Source organism: Vombatus ursinus, unplaced genomic scaffold, assembly GCF_900497805.2.
Source record: "Vombatus ursinus unplaced genomic scaffold, bare-nosed wombat genome assembly UNPS02014799.1, whole genome shotgun sequence".
Classification (NCBI taxonomy): Eukaryota; Metazoa; Chordata; class Mammalia; order Diprotodontia; family Vombatidae; genus Vombatus; species Vombatus ursinus.
Window position 1 is genome coordinate 16,045,932 of NW_020954577.1, and position 20,543 is coordinate 16,066,474.

General features: G+C 38.6%; 1 protein-coding gene across 1 annotated transcript in view; it reads left to right on the plus strand.

Annotated features, from left to right (window-relative positions):
- The window catches only part of AGMO (alkylglycerol monooxygenase), a 362,895-nt gene extending 342,834 nt beyond the window's left edge, over positions 1-20,061 (plus strand). Inside the window, exon 13 of the mRNA XM_027872515.1 lies at positions 18,273-20,061. Coding sequence (XP_027728316.1) covers positions 18,273-18,353 — 81 coding nt within the window. The 3' untranslated portion in view covers positions 18,354-20,061. The remainder of the gene's footprint in view (positions 1-18,272) is intronic.
- Positions 20,062-20,543: the final 482 nt, after the last annotated feature.

Sequence of the window (20,543 nt, forward strand, 5' to 3'; positions counted from 1 at the left end):
CCACTCAGCACCATCCAGTCTCTTCTTGAGCCAATCCCTGCATGATAGGCAGCCCACAGTGTTTGGGGAGGGGGCTGGTCCATTCTACTTTGGCATTCCTAGAATCATCCATGTGGGTTTTTTTTAACCCAGCATCAACCTGAAATATCACTCTGCATAATTTTGCAATAATGTCAAACATTATATTAATGCTCCAATCCTACTAGAAGGCTATCAGGCTACTGGTGTGAGACCACACCAGCTCAACAGTCCCTCCAAGTCACAATTCTGGCTTGGGCAGCTGCATTCTACTAAGCCACCTAAATCTTTCCAGATTACTGACTCCATACTCCTCCCCCTCCTTCCAGCCCTTTCCTCTTAGCACTCATCTGGCTTCTACTAGCTCACCCCCATTCAACCAGCCCAGGAAGGCCTCTGCCCAACTCATTTCAGTTCTGTTCTCATTCCACTAACTGTTGGTGATTTTACATATTTACATGTCCATATATACTTACATGCACATATATGTATGTGCATATGTACATATGCAAATATATGTTCATACAGATATGCATATATGTGTATATATATATAAAATATATATATGAAATCAATTTACTTCTTTAAATAATGAGAGTATACATTCCTACTGATGCAAAGCATGTATTTCTTAGGGCTATGAAATGAGTTATATTTTTTTGTAATTTTTCCTGTACTTGTGAATTAGTAGCCCCTACCTTTGATGAGTCATTGTGTGAGTGTCTGTAAATGTGTGTATGTGTACTGTGTGTGTGTGTGTGTGTGTGTGTTTGTGTAGGTGAGTGTTTCTTTATGTTTATAGAACTTGTATTATGTTCAGGCAAGAGCTTTATCATTCGTGATATATAGGGACTTCAGAGTTCAAGTACAAGTAATGGGGGAGGGAAACAACGTGTACACATATAAGCATTTAGAAAATAAACATTTTCAAGTCATAGACCAAAAAAAAATGAATCTAATTGTTTGTGATAACACTATGGTGGATGGACCTGCTATTGGTAGGGGGCAAGGGGAGGAGAACTCTGAAGAAAACAGGAAGTAAGAGCTTCACCTGGACTGCCTCCTCTCTTGAAAAATCTTTGGCCAATGAAAATAAGCATTTTAAAAAGGAGAGACGTGACCCAAGGCAGTGTCTAGGGCTCGGTGGAGTAACAGGAAGGGTAGAGCATGGTGATTTGCCAGAGGAGGACTTACCCAGCTCAGGACAGATGCTTGGGTCAAGCCTAACTCAGCATGTTCTAATGGTTAATTCAACTTCTGACCTGATGTGTTAAGAAAAAAAACAAGAAGAAGAAGTAGGACTCCTGATCAAAGTCTGTTTGTGCACAATTAGACCAGGTCTAGAGTCGGCCATTTTGGAACATGTGCCCACGTGAGAGATGCCTTTTCCACCAGCCCCCTCTGCCCTCTTCCTCCCTGTTCCCAAGTGGACATAATATTGTGATTGTAATCTTTTCCACAGTCCTGTCTTCTCTTGATTGGCAGCCCAGATATAAATATGAAAAGTAGGATCATGGCTGATCTTCCATTCATGAATGGAGTGTTGCTCAGAAGCTGATTAATATAAAAGGTGGAAAATATTATCATGGAATCTACATGAAGGCAAAAAGAAAAAGAAAAAAAATTCTCAACTGTCAATTGGATAAAGTCACATTGGATTCTCTCTCTCTCTTCCTGCCCAGGCTGTGAGACAAACCACAACTGTGTCTCTGAGCCGAGCGTCCATTTTGCCTTGACACTTCCATAAAGAATGCTATGCTCTACCCAGCCATGTGGAGAATGCAGGTCCTTCCAATCCAGTCTCTTTATAATGTGTGATCTTTCCCAGTTGGATGTGGTATCTTTTTTTTCTTTCTTTCTGGAAGCATCTCTGCTTTCCTAATTGAGGGCTTTATCCTCATCATTAAATTTCTCCTCAAGAAGAGGCGATGGGGAGTGTTGGTACAGTCTCACACCTTTTTTATAGCCTGAAAGTCAAGAGAAAAAATGCTTTTTGAATTTTTTCAGTGTTTATGTAATCAGTACCTGTGTTGCCAAGGCTTATTTAAAACAGCTGGATGCCTGCTGTTATCCTCCCCCTTTGTTGGAACTGCTTCCAGAACAGGTAGTCAAAAAACGGAAAGTCGGGACAGATCCAGGCATCTGGGCCTCCCTCAGGAAAACAGCTGTGGCAGCCCAGGAAGCCCTCACATTATCCCATCAGCCAAGCCTTGGAGGCCCCTTGGGGCCACTTTTGGCATAACTGGTCAAGAAGGATGCAGTTTATGACTTAGAACTTATGAGAGAGAGAGCATTCAGGCGCTCCCATCCCTGGCAGAACATTGAGAAAACTTCCCCAAGCTGTGAACCACATGTGGGCTGCTGACCTTCCAGAGTCCACGATGGGAAAGGGCCACCATTGTGAAGAGTCTAAGCAGCTCTTTGATATACAATGATAGAATAAGGGCAAGCATTCTTTCCAAGACATTAATTTACACAAAATTCAGTTTCCTATTTAAAACCAGAGAGGAAATTATAAAATAGGTGGGCATCAAGTAGATGATTCACAAATGCCATGTGTATACTCACTTATAAGAGGCAAAGATGGAACCTTTGCTGCATCATTTAATGGTCTTCCTTTGTTTCTTAGACAGTAAAATCGATCTCAGTCCTTTGTAGATATTCCTAGAATAAGTATACTGCTGCTTATTAGTTTCCAGGAATGCCCAGTTACAAATCGTTTACCATTGCATGTAGAAAGTTGATGTCTACGTGAGAACAAAAGGACCAAAATTTATGGAAGAGGGACATCGATGGTATGCTTTTGCCATTAGAGAAGTACTGAAAACTAGTGTTTTGTTGGGCCCAGATTATCTGACAATCGTATTCATTTTCTTTTTCAAAATCTTTCTTCTCTAACATCAACTTAATCAACAATCACAATGATAGCAATATACAGAAAACAGGCTTGTATGTAAAACATCAAACTATGAATTTGTGTTACATACTGTTCATTTTTAAAATGTATATTAAATTTCGTGAGGTAGTAGCAAAGACACCGTGACTAAATGAGAACATTTCTAATTCTGTTTTGTTTTCTGTGCGTGAAATATATGTATATATTTATCTATTTCCTTCCTTCCTTTTTCCTTCCTTCCTTCCTTCTCTCCCTCTATATGATCCATTTTCTATGAGAAACTGATGATAGGAATGCTGAATAATATAGTTTCACAAACAAATTGGTGTATTAAAAACAATGAGTCCTGTGTTGTGAAAGGCTAATCCTTTCATCTTTAAGCTATATATTGGAGCCAAGCAGGACACGGTGGCATGATTCAGGCTTAGCAACTTTCAGGTTTCCTTCCAATCAATTTTCAAGAAGGCTGTGAGCATAATCAACCACCATTTAGTGGGTCAGTGTTTTGCCCCAAATGCTTTGATCTTGCAGCTGCAAGGCTTGGGGGAGGGGTAGTGGAGAAGGGAAAGGGTGGTACTCTTGAGCTGTTTGGTGCTGGCAAACTCTGTTCCAGTTTTCAGGAAAAGTGAATTAAAAGCAAGCCTGAATCATAACTAGGACATAAATGTACAAAGAAGTAGCAGGATATGAAGTCGATATTGAATTCATTCATTTTTTAAATCAACTGAGCATCACCCTCCGGAAGAGGTTTGTGTAGAAGTCTCAGTGGCCAGGGTTCAGTATCATTTTCACTGTGGTTTTCTCTTTTAGCTCTAATGACTTGGCCAATTCAAACTTTAATGCAAAAAAGAGGCAGGTGGCACTCACTCAAAGTGCAAAATACAAATGGCTCGTGACTTGGGGTTTTGTCCCCAATTTTATAAAAATTCAAATAGACCATTGTATGTAATGTTTATCTGCACTGCCTTATTGTTTCTTTATTTCTTTTTGTAAATACGTACTTATATAAAAGTAGATAATGCAAAGGCCTGGCCTGTGCTAGTTATGTTTGTTAGAACGTAATACAGGAGACATCTATGTCATCCTTAAGGGCAGTGATGGTCTGGAGACCTTGTAGCGAAGGAGTCTCTTCAAGGATGGCCTGACCTATATCCCCCCTCCCCACAGGGCACTTTCTACTATGCGCTGTTGGGGACCTGCACTTCTTGGGTGCCAATCAAGGCTTAGGGACTTCACTGTCCCTAACATGCCTTTGCATACAGGGAATATGAGGGTTTGGACGGGTATAGTTTCTGTCTTTTGCTGTATAACATTTTGTCACTTTTCTAGCTTAAAAAAATGTAGCCTTTCAGGGAACATAAAAGCATTACAAAAAACCTTAATGGAATTTACTTTAGAAGGCTCTATATTAGTGAGATGACTAAGTATTATGACAATATATTTTTATAGAATATTAACCGGCTATTTAGCAGGGTGGTCTGATAATTCTTGCCCAATGACCCTCTGAATATGCATGTTCCTATATCATGGATAATTTGTTTTGCCTTGCATTATTTTTATATTGTACTTTACTGGAAAAAAACTGCATTTTGGAAAACGAGAGATTTTGGTAAATGGTAAAATATAAGATCCATGTTCAATTTTTGTAAGTTGTATATTTTACTAACATCTTGATGGAAATCTCATGTGTAGACTTTTTTTTTAAGAAAGTCAGTTTTCTGCTATGAATGTCATAGGAGCTCTGGGCATTCTCCTTAGGTCTTGTTGACAAATTTCAAGTATGAGCTGCCACACCCAGGGGGAAAAAAACAAACAAACAAACAATCATTTGAGGGAAAAGAAAACATGGTTGTTTGCTGTGTGTGTGTGGCAGGAGCCAGCAAATTTCCAGGAAAGTCTTTTGAATGGAGAATTTCTCATTGTGCAGTAGACAACTGTAAGAAGATAGTTTGAGGGGAACCTAGTACAACATAGACAGCTTCACTTTATGCACCTTCATTTTTCTCCTTGTAAACCTCTATCGTGAAGTCTTTGGTGGCTTTTTCCCATCCATTTGTCTGAGCTGACATGGTAGAAAGGCCAACCAAAGTTGACACTGGAAGAAGTACACACAAACATTGTCAGTAGCACCAGATCCAAGAATGGGAAAGCCGGGGGAAAACCGGAGAAAAGCCTTAGCAATGTATCGTCTGTTTTCACGGTATGTTAATTGTGGTTTTGACAATTCCCACCAGATGGCTTTGCCGGCACAGTAGCTGGCTCATGCCAACTGTCTTGATGTGTTTTCTCTGAGCCAGAGGTAAGTTTCTATTTAATACAACATATGTTCCCAGAGTCTTGAACAGACCCTCCTCTTCCTACCTCTGTTCATAAGTTTCAAATGTGAGCAAGTGTGACAGCTTGAACATGGTCTCCATGAACATAAGACACATTCCAGTGGTATTGCCGAAAGCCATTCTGGGATGGCCCAAAGTTTCTTGTGTGGTTAAAACTTTTTCAAGGCTAATACATCATTACAGACAATGAGAGACATTCAACTCTGGGGAAGCGAAGAAAGGGCTGCTACTGGAAGATCTGGCTAGGATTGTCAGAATGGAGCTCCCATCCCCAGCTCTTCATTTGTTCAAGACCTTTGAGCTGCTCAGATGTGCAAAAGAAAAACTTAAGGACATTATTTCTTGTTCCTATTTTCATCATTTTGATGTGTGACTTTAGAATTCCCCTTTCTAATACCTAGTTAACAGGTTTTATGGCCCTTGCACATCCATATTTGACATATTGGGCTTATTATTTGTTTTTGTTATAAAATCTCTGCATATATAATTTCCCAGAAAGGCCTGAGTCCAAGTCTTGTATCATCATGATCATCATGATTATGTGAATGGACAAGTCACTTAGCTTCCTAAATGCCTCAAGTAACTTTCTAAGACTATTTATTGGAAGGAAAATGAATATAAATTATGTCTGCATACACATATACACATGCATACATTAAAGCATATACACATGCACACTGCTACTAATATAAAGAGAAATATAATATAATATAACATAATACAAAGGAGAAGTATTTCATAATATAAATATATGAAGTAAAAATAAGAAGTGAGAATGTCAGCATCATTTCCACTTATCAGACCTCATCTCCAGTATTACATTCAGTTCTGAGCACCACGGTTTAAGAAGGATGTTGCAGGATGTCAAGCGTAAGGAAATCAGAATAGTGAAGGGCCTTGAATTCGTGTCACATTAAGACTGGTTAAAGGAAATGGGAGGTTTAGTATTGAGAAAAAGAGGGCTGAAGGTGGAGGGAATGATAGTTATGTGCAAGTTTATTACCTCATTTTAATCAAATGAGATAATAATTGTAAAGAGCTTAGCACAGTGCCTGGAAACACTACATAAATGTTAGTGTTATTGGCTGTTATTAAATATTTGGAGGGTTGTCATGTGGAACAGGGATGAGGCTTGTTCTCCTTGGTCTCAGAGGACAGAGTTAAGATGAATGGCTGTAAGATGCAAAGAAACCAAAAACCCCTAATAGAGGAGGTGACCCAAAGTAGACTGCATTGCCTTCAGAAGCGGTGAGGTTTCCCACCTCATAAGTCCTCAAAGTGACCATTGCTCAGGCATATTATGGTAGGGATTCCTTGGTGCATGGATTGGACCCGAGGGCCGCTGACATCTTTTCCATTTCTCAGATTCTGTGATTCTATCCCAATGGGCTGGTTATGTGGCATAACTAAGGGGCTGCTACTGCTCAGCCTGTATGTTGGCATCTTCATGATGTCAAAAAGAAGTGAGTAAATCTCTAACACACGGATGGACTCCTGGTAGGAAATTTATAGGAGCACATGGACAAAAGTGACATGAGAATAGCAGGCCTTGATGGACTTCAGTCTGCTCTGTTGCAGAGGATAGATATTCCCTACCTGTGAAATCAGAGACCTAATAGAGTATGGGAGCATGTGCCATATATATATCATGTTCTTCATTTTCCCTATTTATACAAGATACATGGAGCTAACTTAGTTAGTAAATAAACATACAGTCATATTTCATATGTACCATCTTTTGCCATATGACTTTCTTTATCAAAGGGAATTTTTAATCTTTACTTCAGATAAAGATCACAATAATAATGAAATAATTAATGGAAGATTTTGCACAAAAAAATGAATGTGCCCTTTAGTGAAATATCAAGCTTAATGGTAACTTGCATACTCCAGAGGGGTGAGGAAAATCAAGGCTCCTTGGATACTTTTCCAAATGAGACAAGTGAACAGATTTTGTAACAGGGCCAGTGTTTCTCTTCCCTCAGGGTTAGAGGTGCTCTGAAGTTTAATAGATAACATGGACAGTAGACAAAGAATGGTCTCTGGAGTCAAAGGACCATGGCTCAAATTCTGCCTATGATATAACCTAAGTGACATTGGACAAATCACTTAACTTCCTTGGACCTCAGTTTTCTCCTCTGCAAGATTGTAGCTACTGGGACAAGATAGTATGTATTCTCCTTTTAACCTCTGAATGATTTTTCCCTGCTGCCATGTGGTTCCTTAAGAACTGCTAGCTGAAAAAAAATTAGAGATGAAATTATAGAAATAGAGAAGTATACCAAGAAATCATACTTTAGATGCTATTTTAAGGAAACTAAGACATTATAAATAGATAGGAAATACAGTTTCCCAAAATTCTTAGTACAGTTTTAAGCTGGGATGGAATGTATGTACATACAGACAAGCATGAGTATTATATATATATGTATATATGTATATATATATGTATGTGTATGTATATATATATGAACTCTATCTATATCTGTGACATAAACATATAGATGTAGATATTCATATAAATATCTCAATATAATCTATTTATTGGTGATGTCTTTACTTCTAAGTGGAACCTGAGGTTTGGCTTTGTGCTTTCAGGATAGCTGGAAAGTCCTTGTTGTGGCCATGTGCCTTTTAGACTCTCCTAGGGAAGTAAACTTTTCATGCTAGGGATGGAGATTGAATGGTTCTAGTTTTCCTAATGGCTCCACAATTGCAGTCCTTTTCTTCCTTTGGAATATCTCAATTACATAACCAGAACAGGAAACCATTTGGGCAACAAACAACTCATCTTTCTTTCACTAGTTATCTGAACAGCCAACTCTGGCATTTCAGCTTTTGTGGGTCTCACCCTCTGGGTTCCTCTCCCTACCTCCTTTGTCAAACTTTAATTTTTATCAAAGAGAGTCTCTAAAACATGGTATGTTGAGGGGACTTAATATTTGCCCATGGAGATGATTATGTCTATGGGTTGAGAATACTCCTGAGACAGGCAATGACTGATACCATCTGATCCCAAACACATCTGGCTAAATATGCCTTTAATAAGGCTGTTAAAAGTTGGGCTTATTTTTTTTATCCGATCTTCCACCCCTCCAAAAAGTTTGCTGAATTTTTTGATGAAATAACCTGTAATTTTGTTGTATTGGAAACATCGCCAATATCAAAGAAGTTGGTGTGAGATGTGAGCTCTTGGTTTGTTTTGTAAAAGGAGAGTTTAAAGTCATCCTGCCAATCATTCATTGATGGGGAAGAGATATGATGGCCAATGCCCCAGCCGCTTTGAATATGATTAGTACTCAGATCTCCCCTAAAGTGCATTTCACACTGAAAGTCCTTTATTTTTGATAAAAGATAACATACATGACTTTCTGCATCCCTAATGAAATTATTCACCTCTCTGCTTGATCCTCTAATGCCTGTCCATATCCTAAGTGAAGCAGGGAGGTGTGTATAATTCTGTTACCACAGCCACTGGATATAAAAGTCAATGAGAGGTTGCTTCTCAGGGAGGAATTTTCCCACATAAATATTTAAGAAAATAAACGAGAGCCTCAGAAGCAGGAACAGAATGGGATTCTTTCAAAGGTCTTTTCCATACTTTTGAATGGAATTTTGAATGGAATTTGAATGAATTAACCCTAATAAGCTGGCTCCAACCTCATTCCACCTGTTCACCTCAGAGTGTCTTTATAAAGGTCTTAACATTAATGATAACACTAGCTAGCAATTATACTAGTGTTGTCTTCATGGAGAGCTTTGGTTTTTGATATGAGAATTGGCTTTAACTGAAAACCACTGCTATTTGCCAGAGATGACACTAAGTTCTTTTCTTTGGGATGCCTAAGTGCCTTGCGATGTGACAAATTATAGTAAGCCTTTCTGTAGACTTAGATTCTTGGACAAAGTGAGAATGAATAAGAGAAGAACATTTAAGTTGAGGGATGCTTCCTTTTCATGACCAAGCTGGAATTTTAAATCAGTTAGGCATGGTTGTGACTTACTTCTTTTTCTTCTTCCATAGTAATCGTGATCTGATGAGATAATATATGTACCATGCTTTTCAAATTCTCAGGTGTCCTATAAATATCATTACTGTTGTTGTTATTTTATTATTACTTTGGACCAGAACTTTTTTGGTGTCTGAACTTCCCTGCAGAGAAAACTAGCCATATGCATATAACATCTAGCCTTAAACAGCTGCTTGGGGGTCAAAAACGTCCAATGGCCAGCAAGCCAGTTTGGCTCAGAGGCAAAGCTTGAACTCAAATCTTCCTGGCCCTGAGGCCAGCCCTCTATCTGCTCTGCCATGATGCACCTGAGTCACTTTGATTAGTCATTATTCCTAATGCACAATTTCTATCTCCAGAGTAACATGTGCAACAATTGTACTATTTGATGATGAATGTCCAAATTCAGTTCTCACTCCAAACTGGTGCTCAAGGCCCCCAGTCTGCCTCCAAACCATTGCCAATCTCCTACTGTTCTCGATACGTACTCTGTGATCTGATCTGATGTAGCTGGTTTGCTTGGGTTTCCCCAACCCATCTTTCCCATTCCTGTACATTTTCAGGCATTTATTCATGACCTTCTTTGTACATGGAATAAACATGGCATAGTGGGGACCATGGTGGAGTGAGTCAGGAGCCCTGGATTCAAGTCTTGGCCCTGCCATTTAATAGGTGTGTGATGTTGAGGGGTAGTGACAATGTATCTATGATGACAACCAAGGACATTTATCACATTTACAATCATAGGCTCATAGAGGTTCAGGGACCTTAATGGCCGTCACTTATGATGCTCTTATTTCACAGATGCATAATCTCAGTCCCACCAAGGTAAAGTGAGTTGCTCAAGGTCAGACAGATGGTGTCAGAAGAAGGCTTTGAACACAGGTTCTCTGGTTCCAAAATGTTCCCTGGCTCCAAAATGTTCCCCTAGTACTACATTTCAAAGCTTTCAATGTGGTATATATGGTATGTTATATGACCTGTACATGTTACTTAATATCCATAAGGCTCAGTTTTCTAGTATGTAAAAAATGGATTAGTGTTGGACAAGATCTGTAGCTGCTAACTTGTAGACCATGGCAACGTTTACATTCATCATATTTCAGGCTATTCATATCTAACCATGAATTTTCTTTTTTAACATTTTTATTTAAAGTTGCAGGTTCCAAAATCTATCCCTCGCTTTCTCTCCTCCTTCTCCCCAAGATGGTAAGCAATAAGATAGAAGTTATACATATGCAATTATGTAGAACATTTTCATATTAGTCATTTTGTACAAGAAGACTCAGATAAAAGAAAAATGAAAGAAAGAAAGTGGAAAACAGCATGCTTCAGTCCGTATTCAAACAATATCAGTTCTTTTTCTGGAGGTGGACAGTATGCTTTATCATTAGTCCTCTGGGACTTCCTTGGATCATTGTACTGTTGAGAATAGCTGTCATTCACAATTCTTCACTGAACAATATTGCTGTTACTATGTACAGTGTTTTCCTGGTTCTCTTCACTTCACTATGCATCAGCTCACGTAAGTCTTTCTAGGTTTTTTTTTTTCTGAAATCATCCTGCTTGTCATTACTTATAGCACACTAATATCCCATTACAATCATATACCACAGTTTGTTTGGCCATTTCCCAATTGATGGACATCCCTTTGAGTTCCAAATCCTAGCCACCATAAAAAGAGCTGCTATAAATATTTTTGTACAAATAAATCCTCTCCCCCCTTTTTTTCTGGATCTCTTTGGGATACAGACCTAGCAGTGGTATTGCTGGATCAAAGGGTATACACCACGTGATTGTCCTTCTGGCATATTTCCAAATTGTTCTCCAGAATGGTTGGATTCATTCACAATGCCACCAACAGTACATTAGTGTCCCAGTTTTCCCTTGGCCCCTCCAACACCCAAAATTTCCCTTCTTTATCAAATTACCCAGTCTGATAAGAGTGAGATAGTACCTCAGAGCTGTTTTAATTTGCATTTTCTAATCAATAGTGATTTAGAGCATATTTTCATATGACTACAGATAGCCTTAATTTCTTTGTCTGAAAAGTGCCTGTTTATATCCCTTGACCATTTATCAATTGGAGAATGACTTGTACTTTTATAAATTTGATTCAGTTCTCTACACATTTGAGAAATGAGGCCTTTATCAGAGATACTTATTGCAAATTTTCCCTAGCTTTTTTTTTTTTACTTTCTTCATAATTTTGGTTGCATTCATTTTGTTTGTGGAAAACTTTCTTTTTTAATTTTATATAATCAAAATTATCCATCTTGCATTTTACAATGTTCCCTATTTATTCTTTGGTCCTAAATTCTTTCCTTATCCATAAATCTGACAGATAAACTATTCCATTCTCTCTTAATTTGCTTATGGTATCATCCTTTATGTGTAAATCATACACCTATGTTGACCTTATCTTGGTGTACAGTGTGATATGTTGGTCTGTACCTACTTTCTGCCATATTGTTTTCAAGTTTTCCCAGCAGTTTTTGTCAAATAATGAGTTTTTGTTCCAAATTCTTGGATCCTTGGGTTTATCATATAGTAAATTATTATGGTCATTTACTGCAATATAATTTGTACCAAATCTATTCCACTGATCTGCCACTCTATTTCTCAGTCAATTGTTTTGATGATTACTGCTTCATAATTCAGTTTCAGTTTTCTCATTTTTTTGAATCAGTGTCTCCTCATAGGGCAGAATACCTCCTATCATCTGCACATACTTCTCCAGGTCAAATCCCAGCTGTCACTTATGACCATTTGACCTTGTGCATACCCCTTGTGCTCTCTTCATCTCAGCTTGATCATCTATCAGGGAGGCTCTTGGGCCAAATGATCTCTCACATTCATTCCAGTTCTACATCTATGTCTGTGAGGGAGAAAAGGACCTGTTACAAAACATCATGTGTATCTTTAAATCAGATCCACACAGATGCACTGAGCCATTTTGGCATTTTCAGCTTGTCTAAGACTTCAAGAGAGATTGGACCTAAAGTGACCCCTTTTAACACATAAATTCTAAGATTCCAAAGATCAGTAAGAAATGCCCTATGCCCACATACTTGCATTCTATTTAAAAAGATAAATTACGCCTATGTTAAAAACTGGGTAGCAAATATGAAACAGGGCTTAGCCAAATAATCAACCCCATAGAACAGGTGCTAGTAAAGCTACTTGAAGAAGAAAATACTGTGACCTAGGGAGGAGAGAAAAGACTTCAGGGAAAAAGTGGAAACTGTTTTCTTAAGAGTGAGAGTTAGAATGGACATTAGAGATTATTTAGTGGCAGGGATTCTTAACCTGGAGTACGTGTGTGTGTGTGTGTGTGTGTGTGTGTGTGTATGTGTGTGTGTGTACACATATACATATGGACACAAATATAGATATGTATGTATTTTATTATTTCAATATGATTGGGTTTATTTGAAACCCAATGCACTTTAATTTGTATATTTAAAACATTATTTAACTAGGCTATGAACTCTTTAAGAGCAGAGACTATCTTTGCCTTTCTTTGTGTTCCTAGTACTTAGCATGATTCCAGGCACATAGGTCCTTAATAAATGCTTGCTGATTGACTAAGAAGGGGTCCATAGACTTGACCAAACTGACAAAGAAGTCTATTATACAAAAAATGCAATCTGCACTCTAGTCCAACTCCTCATTTTACAGATGAAGAAACTGAGACCTAAAGATCTTAAATAATTTTCCCAAGGTCACACAGCAATGGCAAGATCACAATTTAAAGCCAGTCCTGGTTCCCAATCTATATTTTTATACTATTCCACTATCGCTTAATTTAGAGCATGACTCTCAAAGGAAGAGTACTGAGGCTGGAATGATAGATTGGTATTATCCTGATAAAAAGGAAAATGTATTAGTCTTTTCTGTATATATCCCACAAAACAGACTGAAAGAGAAGTTTAATCCAAAATAATTGTAGAAGGTGTGAAATACTCAGGAGTCCTCTTACCAAGATGTGCATAGAAATTACATGAAAACAATAAGAAACACTATTTACAGATTTAAAGGCAGACCTATGTAATTGGAGAGTTCAGTACAGTTGGGCCATGTCAGCATATTTACTAGTACAACTACTAAATATAATAACTTACTTATCTAGTAGCATTCCAATCATACTACTAAATATTACTCTATAAAGCTAAGAAGGAAAAAAAATCACCTAGAGCAACAAAAGATCAATAACCTCAAGAGGAATAATGGAAAAAGAATGATAATAATAATAATAATAAAGACTTGGGGAGGCCAGGTGATAATCTCTGCTACACAGCAATAATCATCAGAATCACTGAGCTCTAGTTAAAGAAACACAAAAAAGTTGATCAGTGGAAAAGATTAGTTATAGAAGACCCAGAGTCCCAGTCAAGACTCCAGCAATGGAGCCATCAAATAACAAGCATTTATTAAGCACTTATTAGCTACTAGATGGGCAGCTAGGTGGTGCAGTAGATAGAGTGCTGGGCCTGGTGTCAAGAACATCCACCTTCCTGAGTTCAAATCTGGCCTTGGTCCCTTAATAACTATGTGACCCTGGTCAAGTCATTTGACCCTGTTTACCTCAGTTTCCTCAACTGTAAAATGATCTGGAGAAGGAACTGGCAAACCATTGCAGTATCATTACCAAGAACACCCCAAATGAGGTCATGAAGAGTCAGACATGACCAAACAATAACAAAAGATATTGGGCATGGTGCTGGAAATACAAGTGAAAAGAATGTTTCCTTCTGCCCTTCAAGTTCATATTTTGGGGGTATAGAAAATGCCTAGTTTTGACTTTGTCTGGCTATGTTAATTTGTGATGAGGGAGTGCTCTATTTGGTGGGGGGGGGAGGTGAAGGTTGAGTGGTGAGGAGAATTGGGCTTTAAAAAATAAATAAAATGTGTCAAACTACTGTTTCAGGAAAATGCATAGTAGAGCTCAGAAGGCGTTAAAGGCAGACCCCAACAAGCAGCACCAGAAGAACTAGCATTCTGTGTTTAGTTTGTGCTTTCAAAAACCAGCGCTAAATAATGATATGATAAACAACACTCCTTCCCTTCCCTTTACTCCCTTTTCCCTTTCCCAATGGAAATGTCTATATTTGTTGATGTTCATCAAAGTTAGAGTTTTTTCTAAATTCAGAATAAAGGAAATGGCATAGTCTTCATAATCATTAGCTACTGGACCAGGAAGTTACCAGCCTGTGCCACCCAGCAGATTAGGTCCCCGTCTTTCACAAATCCTGTCACTTTGTCCCTTTTCCAGTCAAAATACACCTCTTTGCCGCTCTAACAAAACATTGAATGGGTAACTATTTGCCATTCCATTCCCAAAGGTTATGCCTTTTGGGCAATATGTTTTGAAAAGGATGGGGAAGGACTTTTTTTAGTACCAGTGCAACAAAGAAAATCCTTTATGCCATCACTTGGGAATAGCATTCATAGAAAAGAAAATGAAAACCAGTTTAGGAAGCATTGTTTTTTCTTTTGCTTCCATGAGTACCACTAGAGACACTTTATGTTATGCTTATTTGACTCCTGATACAACATTACTGTTGAAGTCATTCTAGTAATTTTTCATATTGTATGTATTATAAACTGGAAGGAATGTCGGGAATTGGATGAAGCAATCAGACTGGTTAATGTTTGGGATATTAGTTCTCTAGAATGGCCCAGAAGGATCATTTTAAACTAAACCACCCACACATAAAATCCAAATGGCAATGTTTGGAAGTTATTACTTTTCCCCCCTCATTTTCCCTCCTATTAGAGCCAAAAGCCCTTCACTATAGGGCCCTTCCTGTACATTAATGACTGGCCTTGGGTAATGGCCCTTGGCTCTACCTCAGGACATCGGCATCTCCTCAAGAATGATTCTGTCTATCCATCCTTATTGCTTAAATGTGCTTCCTCTGTAAATAGGTTTTTATAGATCTTCCAGGAATAGTGACATTCTTCCGGGGGATGGGGGATGGGAATGGTTTAGTAACTGAGAAAGGAAGTTGGAATAATACAAGAAAATAAGTGATCTTCATGTACACACTGCTGACCCTACCAACATCACTGCCCATCAAGCTCTTATCATCCTGCATGATGCACAAATGCACACAAAAGTTGGGAAAGAATTTAACATTTTGTGGGCAGGTGAGAAAAAAGAGCAGAGGTGGATGAAGTCAGAGCCAAATGGCTTAAAACCAAACCAAAATGTGGCAGGGGGGCATGCCTGGCACCTGCTCTGAGGCTCCATCTGGGGCTTGAGGGACTTAGGTCTAGAAAAAGAATCTCATATGATGAGATTAGCTTAATGTTAGGAAGCTTGATGAACCTCTCTTTTCTGGAACCTAGCATTTCAGAGGTGTGGGGGGGATAGCTGAGGAAGGAGAGATGGGCTACTCATTAGACTGAAGTTGTTTTATATTTAGTGTTTTCCTGTGTTGTTTAATATATCACTCTTTGAAGTTAAGACTAAGGAAGAGTTGGAACAGCCAGGGCAATATATGAACTTAGAGCACTATAGCTGTTCTTTAAGAAGATAACATGTTCAGATGTAAATGTAAGTTTACACCTGAGAAGGCCAAGATACCCTAACTTGGGTGTCTGTTGACACCCACCTTTCTAATTTGGTTTCCTTGCCTCCAGACTCTCCCCTATTCTCTTTAGTTTTTGCCCAGCTGTCCAATGAACATTCTTACCAACTGCTTGGGCTAGCTCTGACTATGACAATACCTGCCTCAAAAGTCCTACTAGTTCTTTGTGATTTTGATGACAACATGCAAACACAGCATTTAAATACCCTGAAAAATCTGGCTCCAGCCTCTTTTTCTAGGCTGATTTCACAGGGCATCCCTCCCTACCCGCTTCATCCCCTTCCATGCACTCTAAGCTCTAGCGAAAGTGTCTTGCTTGCTCTTCCTGTACTTGACATTTCATTTCCAGGTTCCTTGTCTTTGTTCAGGAATCCTGTCACACCCATTTCACTGTCCCTGGAACATATTGCTTCATCATTTCAGCCTCTTAGTGTCTGTCAGATGCCACTCCTTTCATGAAGCCTTCTTTGGCGGTTTCTGTACCATCCATGGCTAGGGCCTTTTTTCCTGCAAAATGCTTTGTATTTACTTCATAGAAAGGGAGCCTCAAAGGCAGGAAGACCTTTCAGGTCCTGTCTCTGACATTTACTGGTTTGCGACCCCAGGCAAGACACTGCATATCTTATTATTGTAGGGTCAGGGGTGTCCAGCAGGGGCTGGGACCTTCCTGAAGACAGTCCAACCCAGACTAAATGTAAGTGGGAAATATTTAACTAACTACCAACATCTATTAAAACGCAGATAACAGTATTGTTTTAAATATTTTCCAATTATATATAAAGACAATTTTTAGCATTCTTTTGTTGTATAAGATTTTGAGTTCCAAATTTTCTCCTTCCCTCCCTTTCCTAAGACAGTAAGCAATTTAACATTGTATTTTAAAGCATCATCACACAGCTCTCAGAGCTGCAGGTACAGTTTAGTGGCCCCAAATTCAATTGGAGTTTTACACTGTTGCTGGAGGTTACTTTGTAAGACTATTAGTCGTAGAGAATGTGCCAACCTGTGTTAGTAGAGGAGGCTTCCTCTCCTGGGAATTCACTATACCAGAGAAATAACACATCAATGTTCTATCTTTAGAGATATAGCTTGTGCCCTTACCCCTTCCTTTCTCTCTCTCTCTCTCTCTCACACACACACACACACACACACACACACACACACACACACACACCCCTATGTTCCATATATCAATGAAACCACAAGTTTCATCCCCACCCAAACACCATTTTATCTATCATCTATCTATCTATCTATCTATCTATCTCTCTATCTATCTATCTATCTCTCTATCTATCTATCTATCTAACTTTCAGTCTATCAATCATCCATGGATCTAGTTATCTATCATCTATCTCTATTAGATGTATCTTCTGTGTATCTTTCTTTTTCCTCAGTTAATTGTAAAATCCTTGAGAACAGTAGAAGAATTGTATGCTAGACTTTGAATTGAGAAGCTGAGGTTTCAAATCCTGCTTTAGACCCTTATTATCTGTTTGATTCTGGGCAAATCACTTCTCCTCCCTGTGCTTTAGTTTCCTTATATGTAAAATGGGAATTTGGAATTGCTGACCTCTACATTCCCTTCCAGATCTAAATTTCTAATCCTTGAGGTCAGAAAATAGTTTGATTTTGTCTTCATATCCCCAGTATCTAGCACAATGCATGTTCCATTATAGGTGCTTAATAAATGATTGTTGGATGAATGAATGAAGGAAGGAAGGAAGGAAGGAAGGAAGGAAGGAAGGAAGGAAGGAAGGGAGGGAGGGAGGGAAGAAGGAAGGAAGGAAGGAAGGAAGGAAGGAAGGAAGGAAGGAAGGAAGGGAGGGAGGGAGGGAAGAAGGAAGGAAGGAAGGATATGGGTCATTGAGAGAACCAAGGATGATGTGTTTGGAATACAGCCCATGTCATCTGGGACTAGTGGAATTCCTGGTCTCCTAGAATATATAGCCTTCGATGGAGGGGGCAGTTTTTAAAAAATCATTTTTGCCTCCTTTTTTAAAGGCATCTTGGTCTATAAAAACAATGAGCTCATTTACTACAGTTCATAAAACTCGCGGTATGCCCAACAGCCAGGAGAGAGCTCCTTCTGTTCATGACCTAACATTTAGAAGCCCATCTGTGGCAGCAACTGGGCGTATCATAGCTGAAGAAAGTCCCAGAAACAAAATGATTTCTCTCCTCCAACTTGGGCCTCCTCAATTCATGTTCAACTTGTGTTTCTTAAGTCATATCAAAGTCCAGGCTGCCAGATCTAATCAGTGTAATTTAACTCCAACTTAGAATGCCTGGGCTCATTTCCCTTGAGAGAATTTTTTCTTTGCCAGTTGAACATGAATATTAAATATTGATTGAGGCACAGAACTAATATTTTTTTTTCTTCTTCATATGCTTTATATATGTGTTTTTTTTCCAGATTTTATACTCTATCTGCACCATTTACTGGGGAATAAGAAGCATGAAACAACTTGCCTCAGGCCATCCAAAGCAGCTCTGAGTTGGGAAGTCTATGACCTTCTGTATCTACTGGAAGGAGGGCAGTATTGAAGGGCTGACTGTAAACCAGGGGCACATGCCAAGGTTTCAATGCAAAGGAAGTAATTCAGCGCTTGACTCTTGGAAATACCCTTTACATGATGATTTGTTCCAATGGTTATTGGCTTTGGATTAATTTTTTGATTAATTTTTGTCTGTTATCATTAGAATCTGATGTAATTTTTTTTTCTTATCAACTTTGAGTTCAGTACTATGTCAAAATCCCCTTTAAATGTCTCTTCTGTTGTCACTTTTCAATTAGACCAGTGATGGAAGCACAAATACTCTTGTACAAATTGAAGATTTTATTTGTGACAGTTTAATACTATGACCTGCTATTCCTTAGGAATTTATTGTAATAGTATTAAAACACATATCTGGATCCATAAATGTGTCATCACAATAGGAACTCAATACTCCACATAAGGCAAATTTTACTCTTAGAAGCCCATGATGGGACATTTGGGAAGAACTATGATTGACATGGAAATCAGAACATCCTCAATTTTGGGCTATCAGAAAACTGAGAGGGTCTCTAGCTGAACCCTTTCCTTACTGGTCCAGTATTTGGTGTGTAATGGACATTGAATCAATACTTGCTTATTTCTTGCTTGGTTTTGAAGATGAAGAAATGCAGGCCCAGAGATGAAGTGATTTGTCCAAGGCCACATATACAGTAAATAAGAGAGGCAGGATTTGAAACCAGGTCTTCTGTCTTTCAATCCACTGCCCTTTCTTTCCTCTGTACCAAGTTGACTGAGTGTCAACACTGAGAGGAAATATGGTGTAGTCAAGGCAGCAAGATCATAGCAATGATAATGATAATCAGCAGCATCATGTATGTAGGACTTTAAGCTTTGAAAATATATATGTATATATTATGTGTGTATATATAAATATATACATATATGGCATATAGAGAGATAGATATGTATGTATACACACAAATGTGTTTATGGATGTATTTATGCTCATCTGATAAGCAGATGGGGTTCAGGTTCTCTCGCAGATGCATACAGTGTAACCCTGGGGAAGTCACATCACCTTTCAGTGCTCCAGGGAGCATGTGAGACATTAGTGGCACATAAGATTCTGATCCACATACAATACTGTAAGACATTTTCACAGGAGAAATTACTTTTAGCAATGAAATTACAGGTCTGAGCCAACTGGAACAAATAAACCCAAAAGCACACATTTAAATGAGTAAATGAATAGATAAGCTGGTAGATCAATGATTAAATAAGAATATAATTAAATGAATGAATGAGCAAATGAATGGAAAAATAAATAAACCAATAAGCAAACAAGCAAGCAAAAAAAAGAAATGAATGTAAGAAGAGAATCATCAGTGATTTTCCCAAGTGAATCTGGGCAGCCTGTTGGAGTCCACCACTGAAAGGCTTCCTGGTGGCTTCATGTTGTTGTAAATTGTGGAATAAAGGTAAATGTCAAAGTAGACATGCTCCCAGTATTTGTGTCCAGCAGGTTTTGTGGACAGGAATGGAGAAGGTTCTGTTAAGAGGAAGACTGATGGAAACACAGACTTCGGTTCTTTTCTTCTTTCCTTTTGGCCTGTTTTGTTTTTGTTTTTCTTTGCTTCTTTGAAAAGCAGTGGGGGCTCTTTCATTTACTGAAAAATACAGCCCGAGTGGTGCCTTCATTGAAAATGTGTTTTCATTGCGTCTATTCCATAGCATTTTATGAGAAAAACAGACCAAAGCTTTGCTCCCACGGCCTCTGCTTTTGGCCCGTGCACCTCTCCCTAAGTACAGCCAGAAAAAAAGAATGAAACTAGGAAGTAGCTAGAGCTGCAGGTGTCTATTTGGAGCAAGCATCATCTCCAGGCCTGAAAAGCATTTACTTTTCAAAGTGGAACAGCAGTAGCAGATGAAATTTCACATTGTGGAAAAATTAACAAGCTCTATCTCAAGCATCAGATGTTTGGGTCATTGTTTATGTGTCTTTTCATATTTATTAATTTAATACAGAATTATGGAGACTTCAAGGCATAAACAAATGCTGAACCCTGCTTTTGTCCCTTAGCAACAGTCTCTGGACTGTCCTCGGGCAGAATCTGAAAGCATGGAGAATCCCCGGGGTGCCTGTGTCCTCCAGGGTGAAAATTTCCCAAACCCCAAGGCTCAATCCA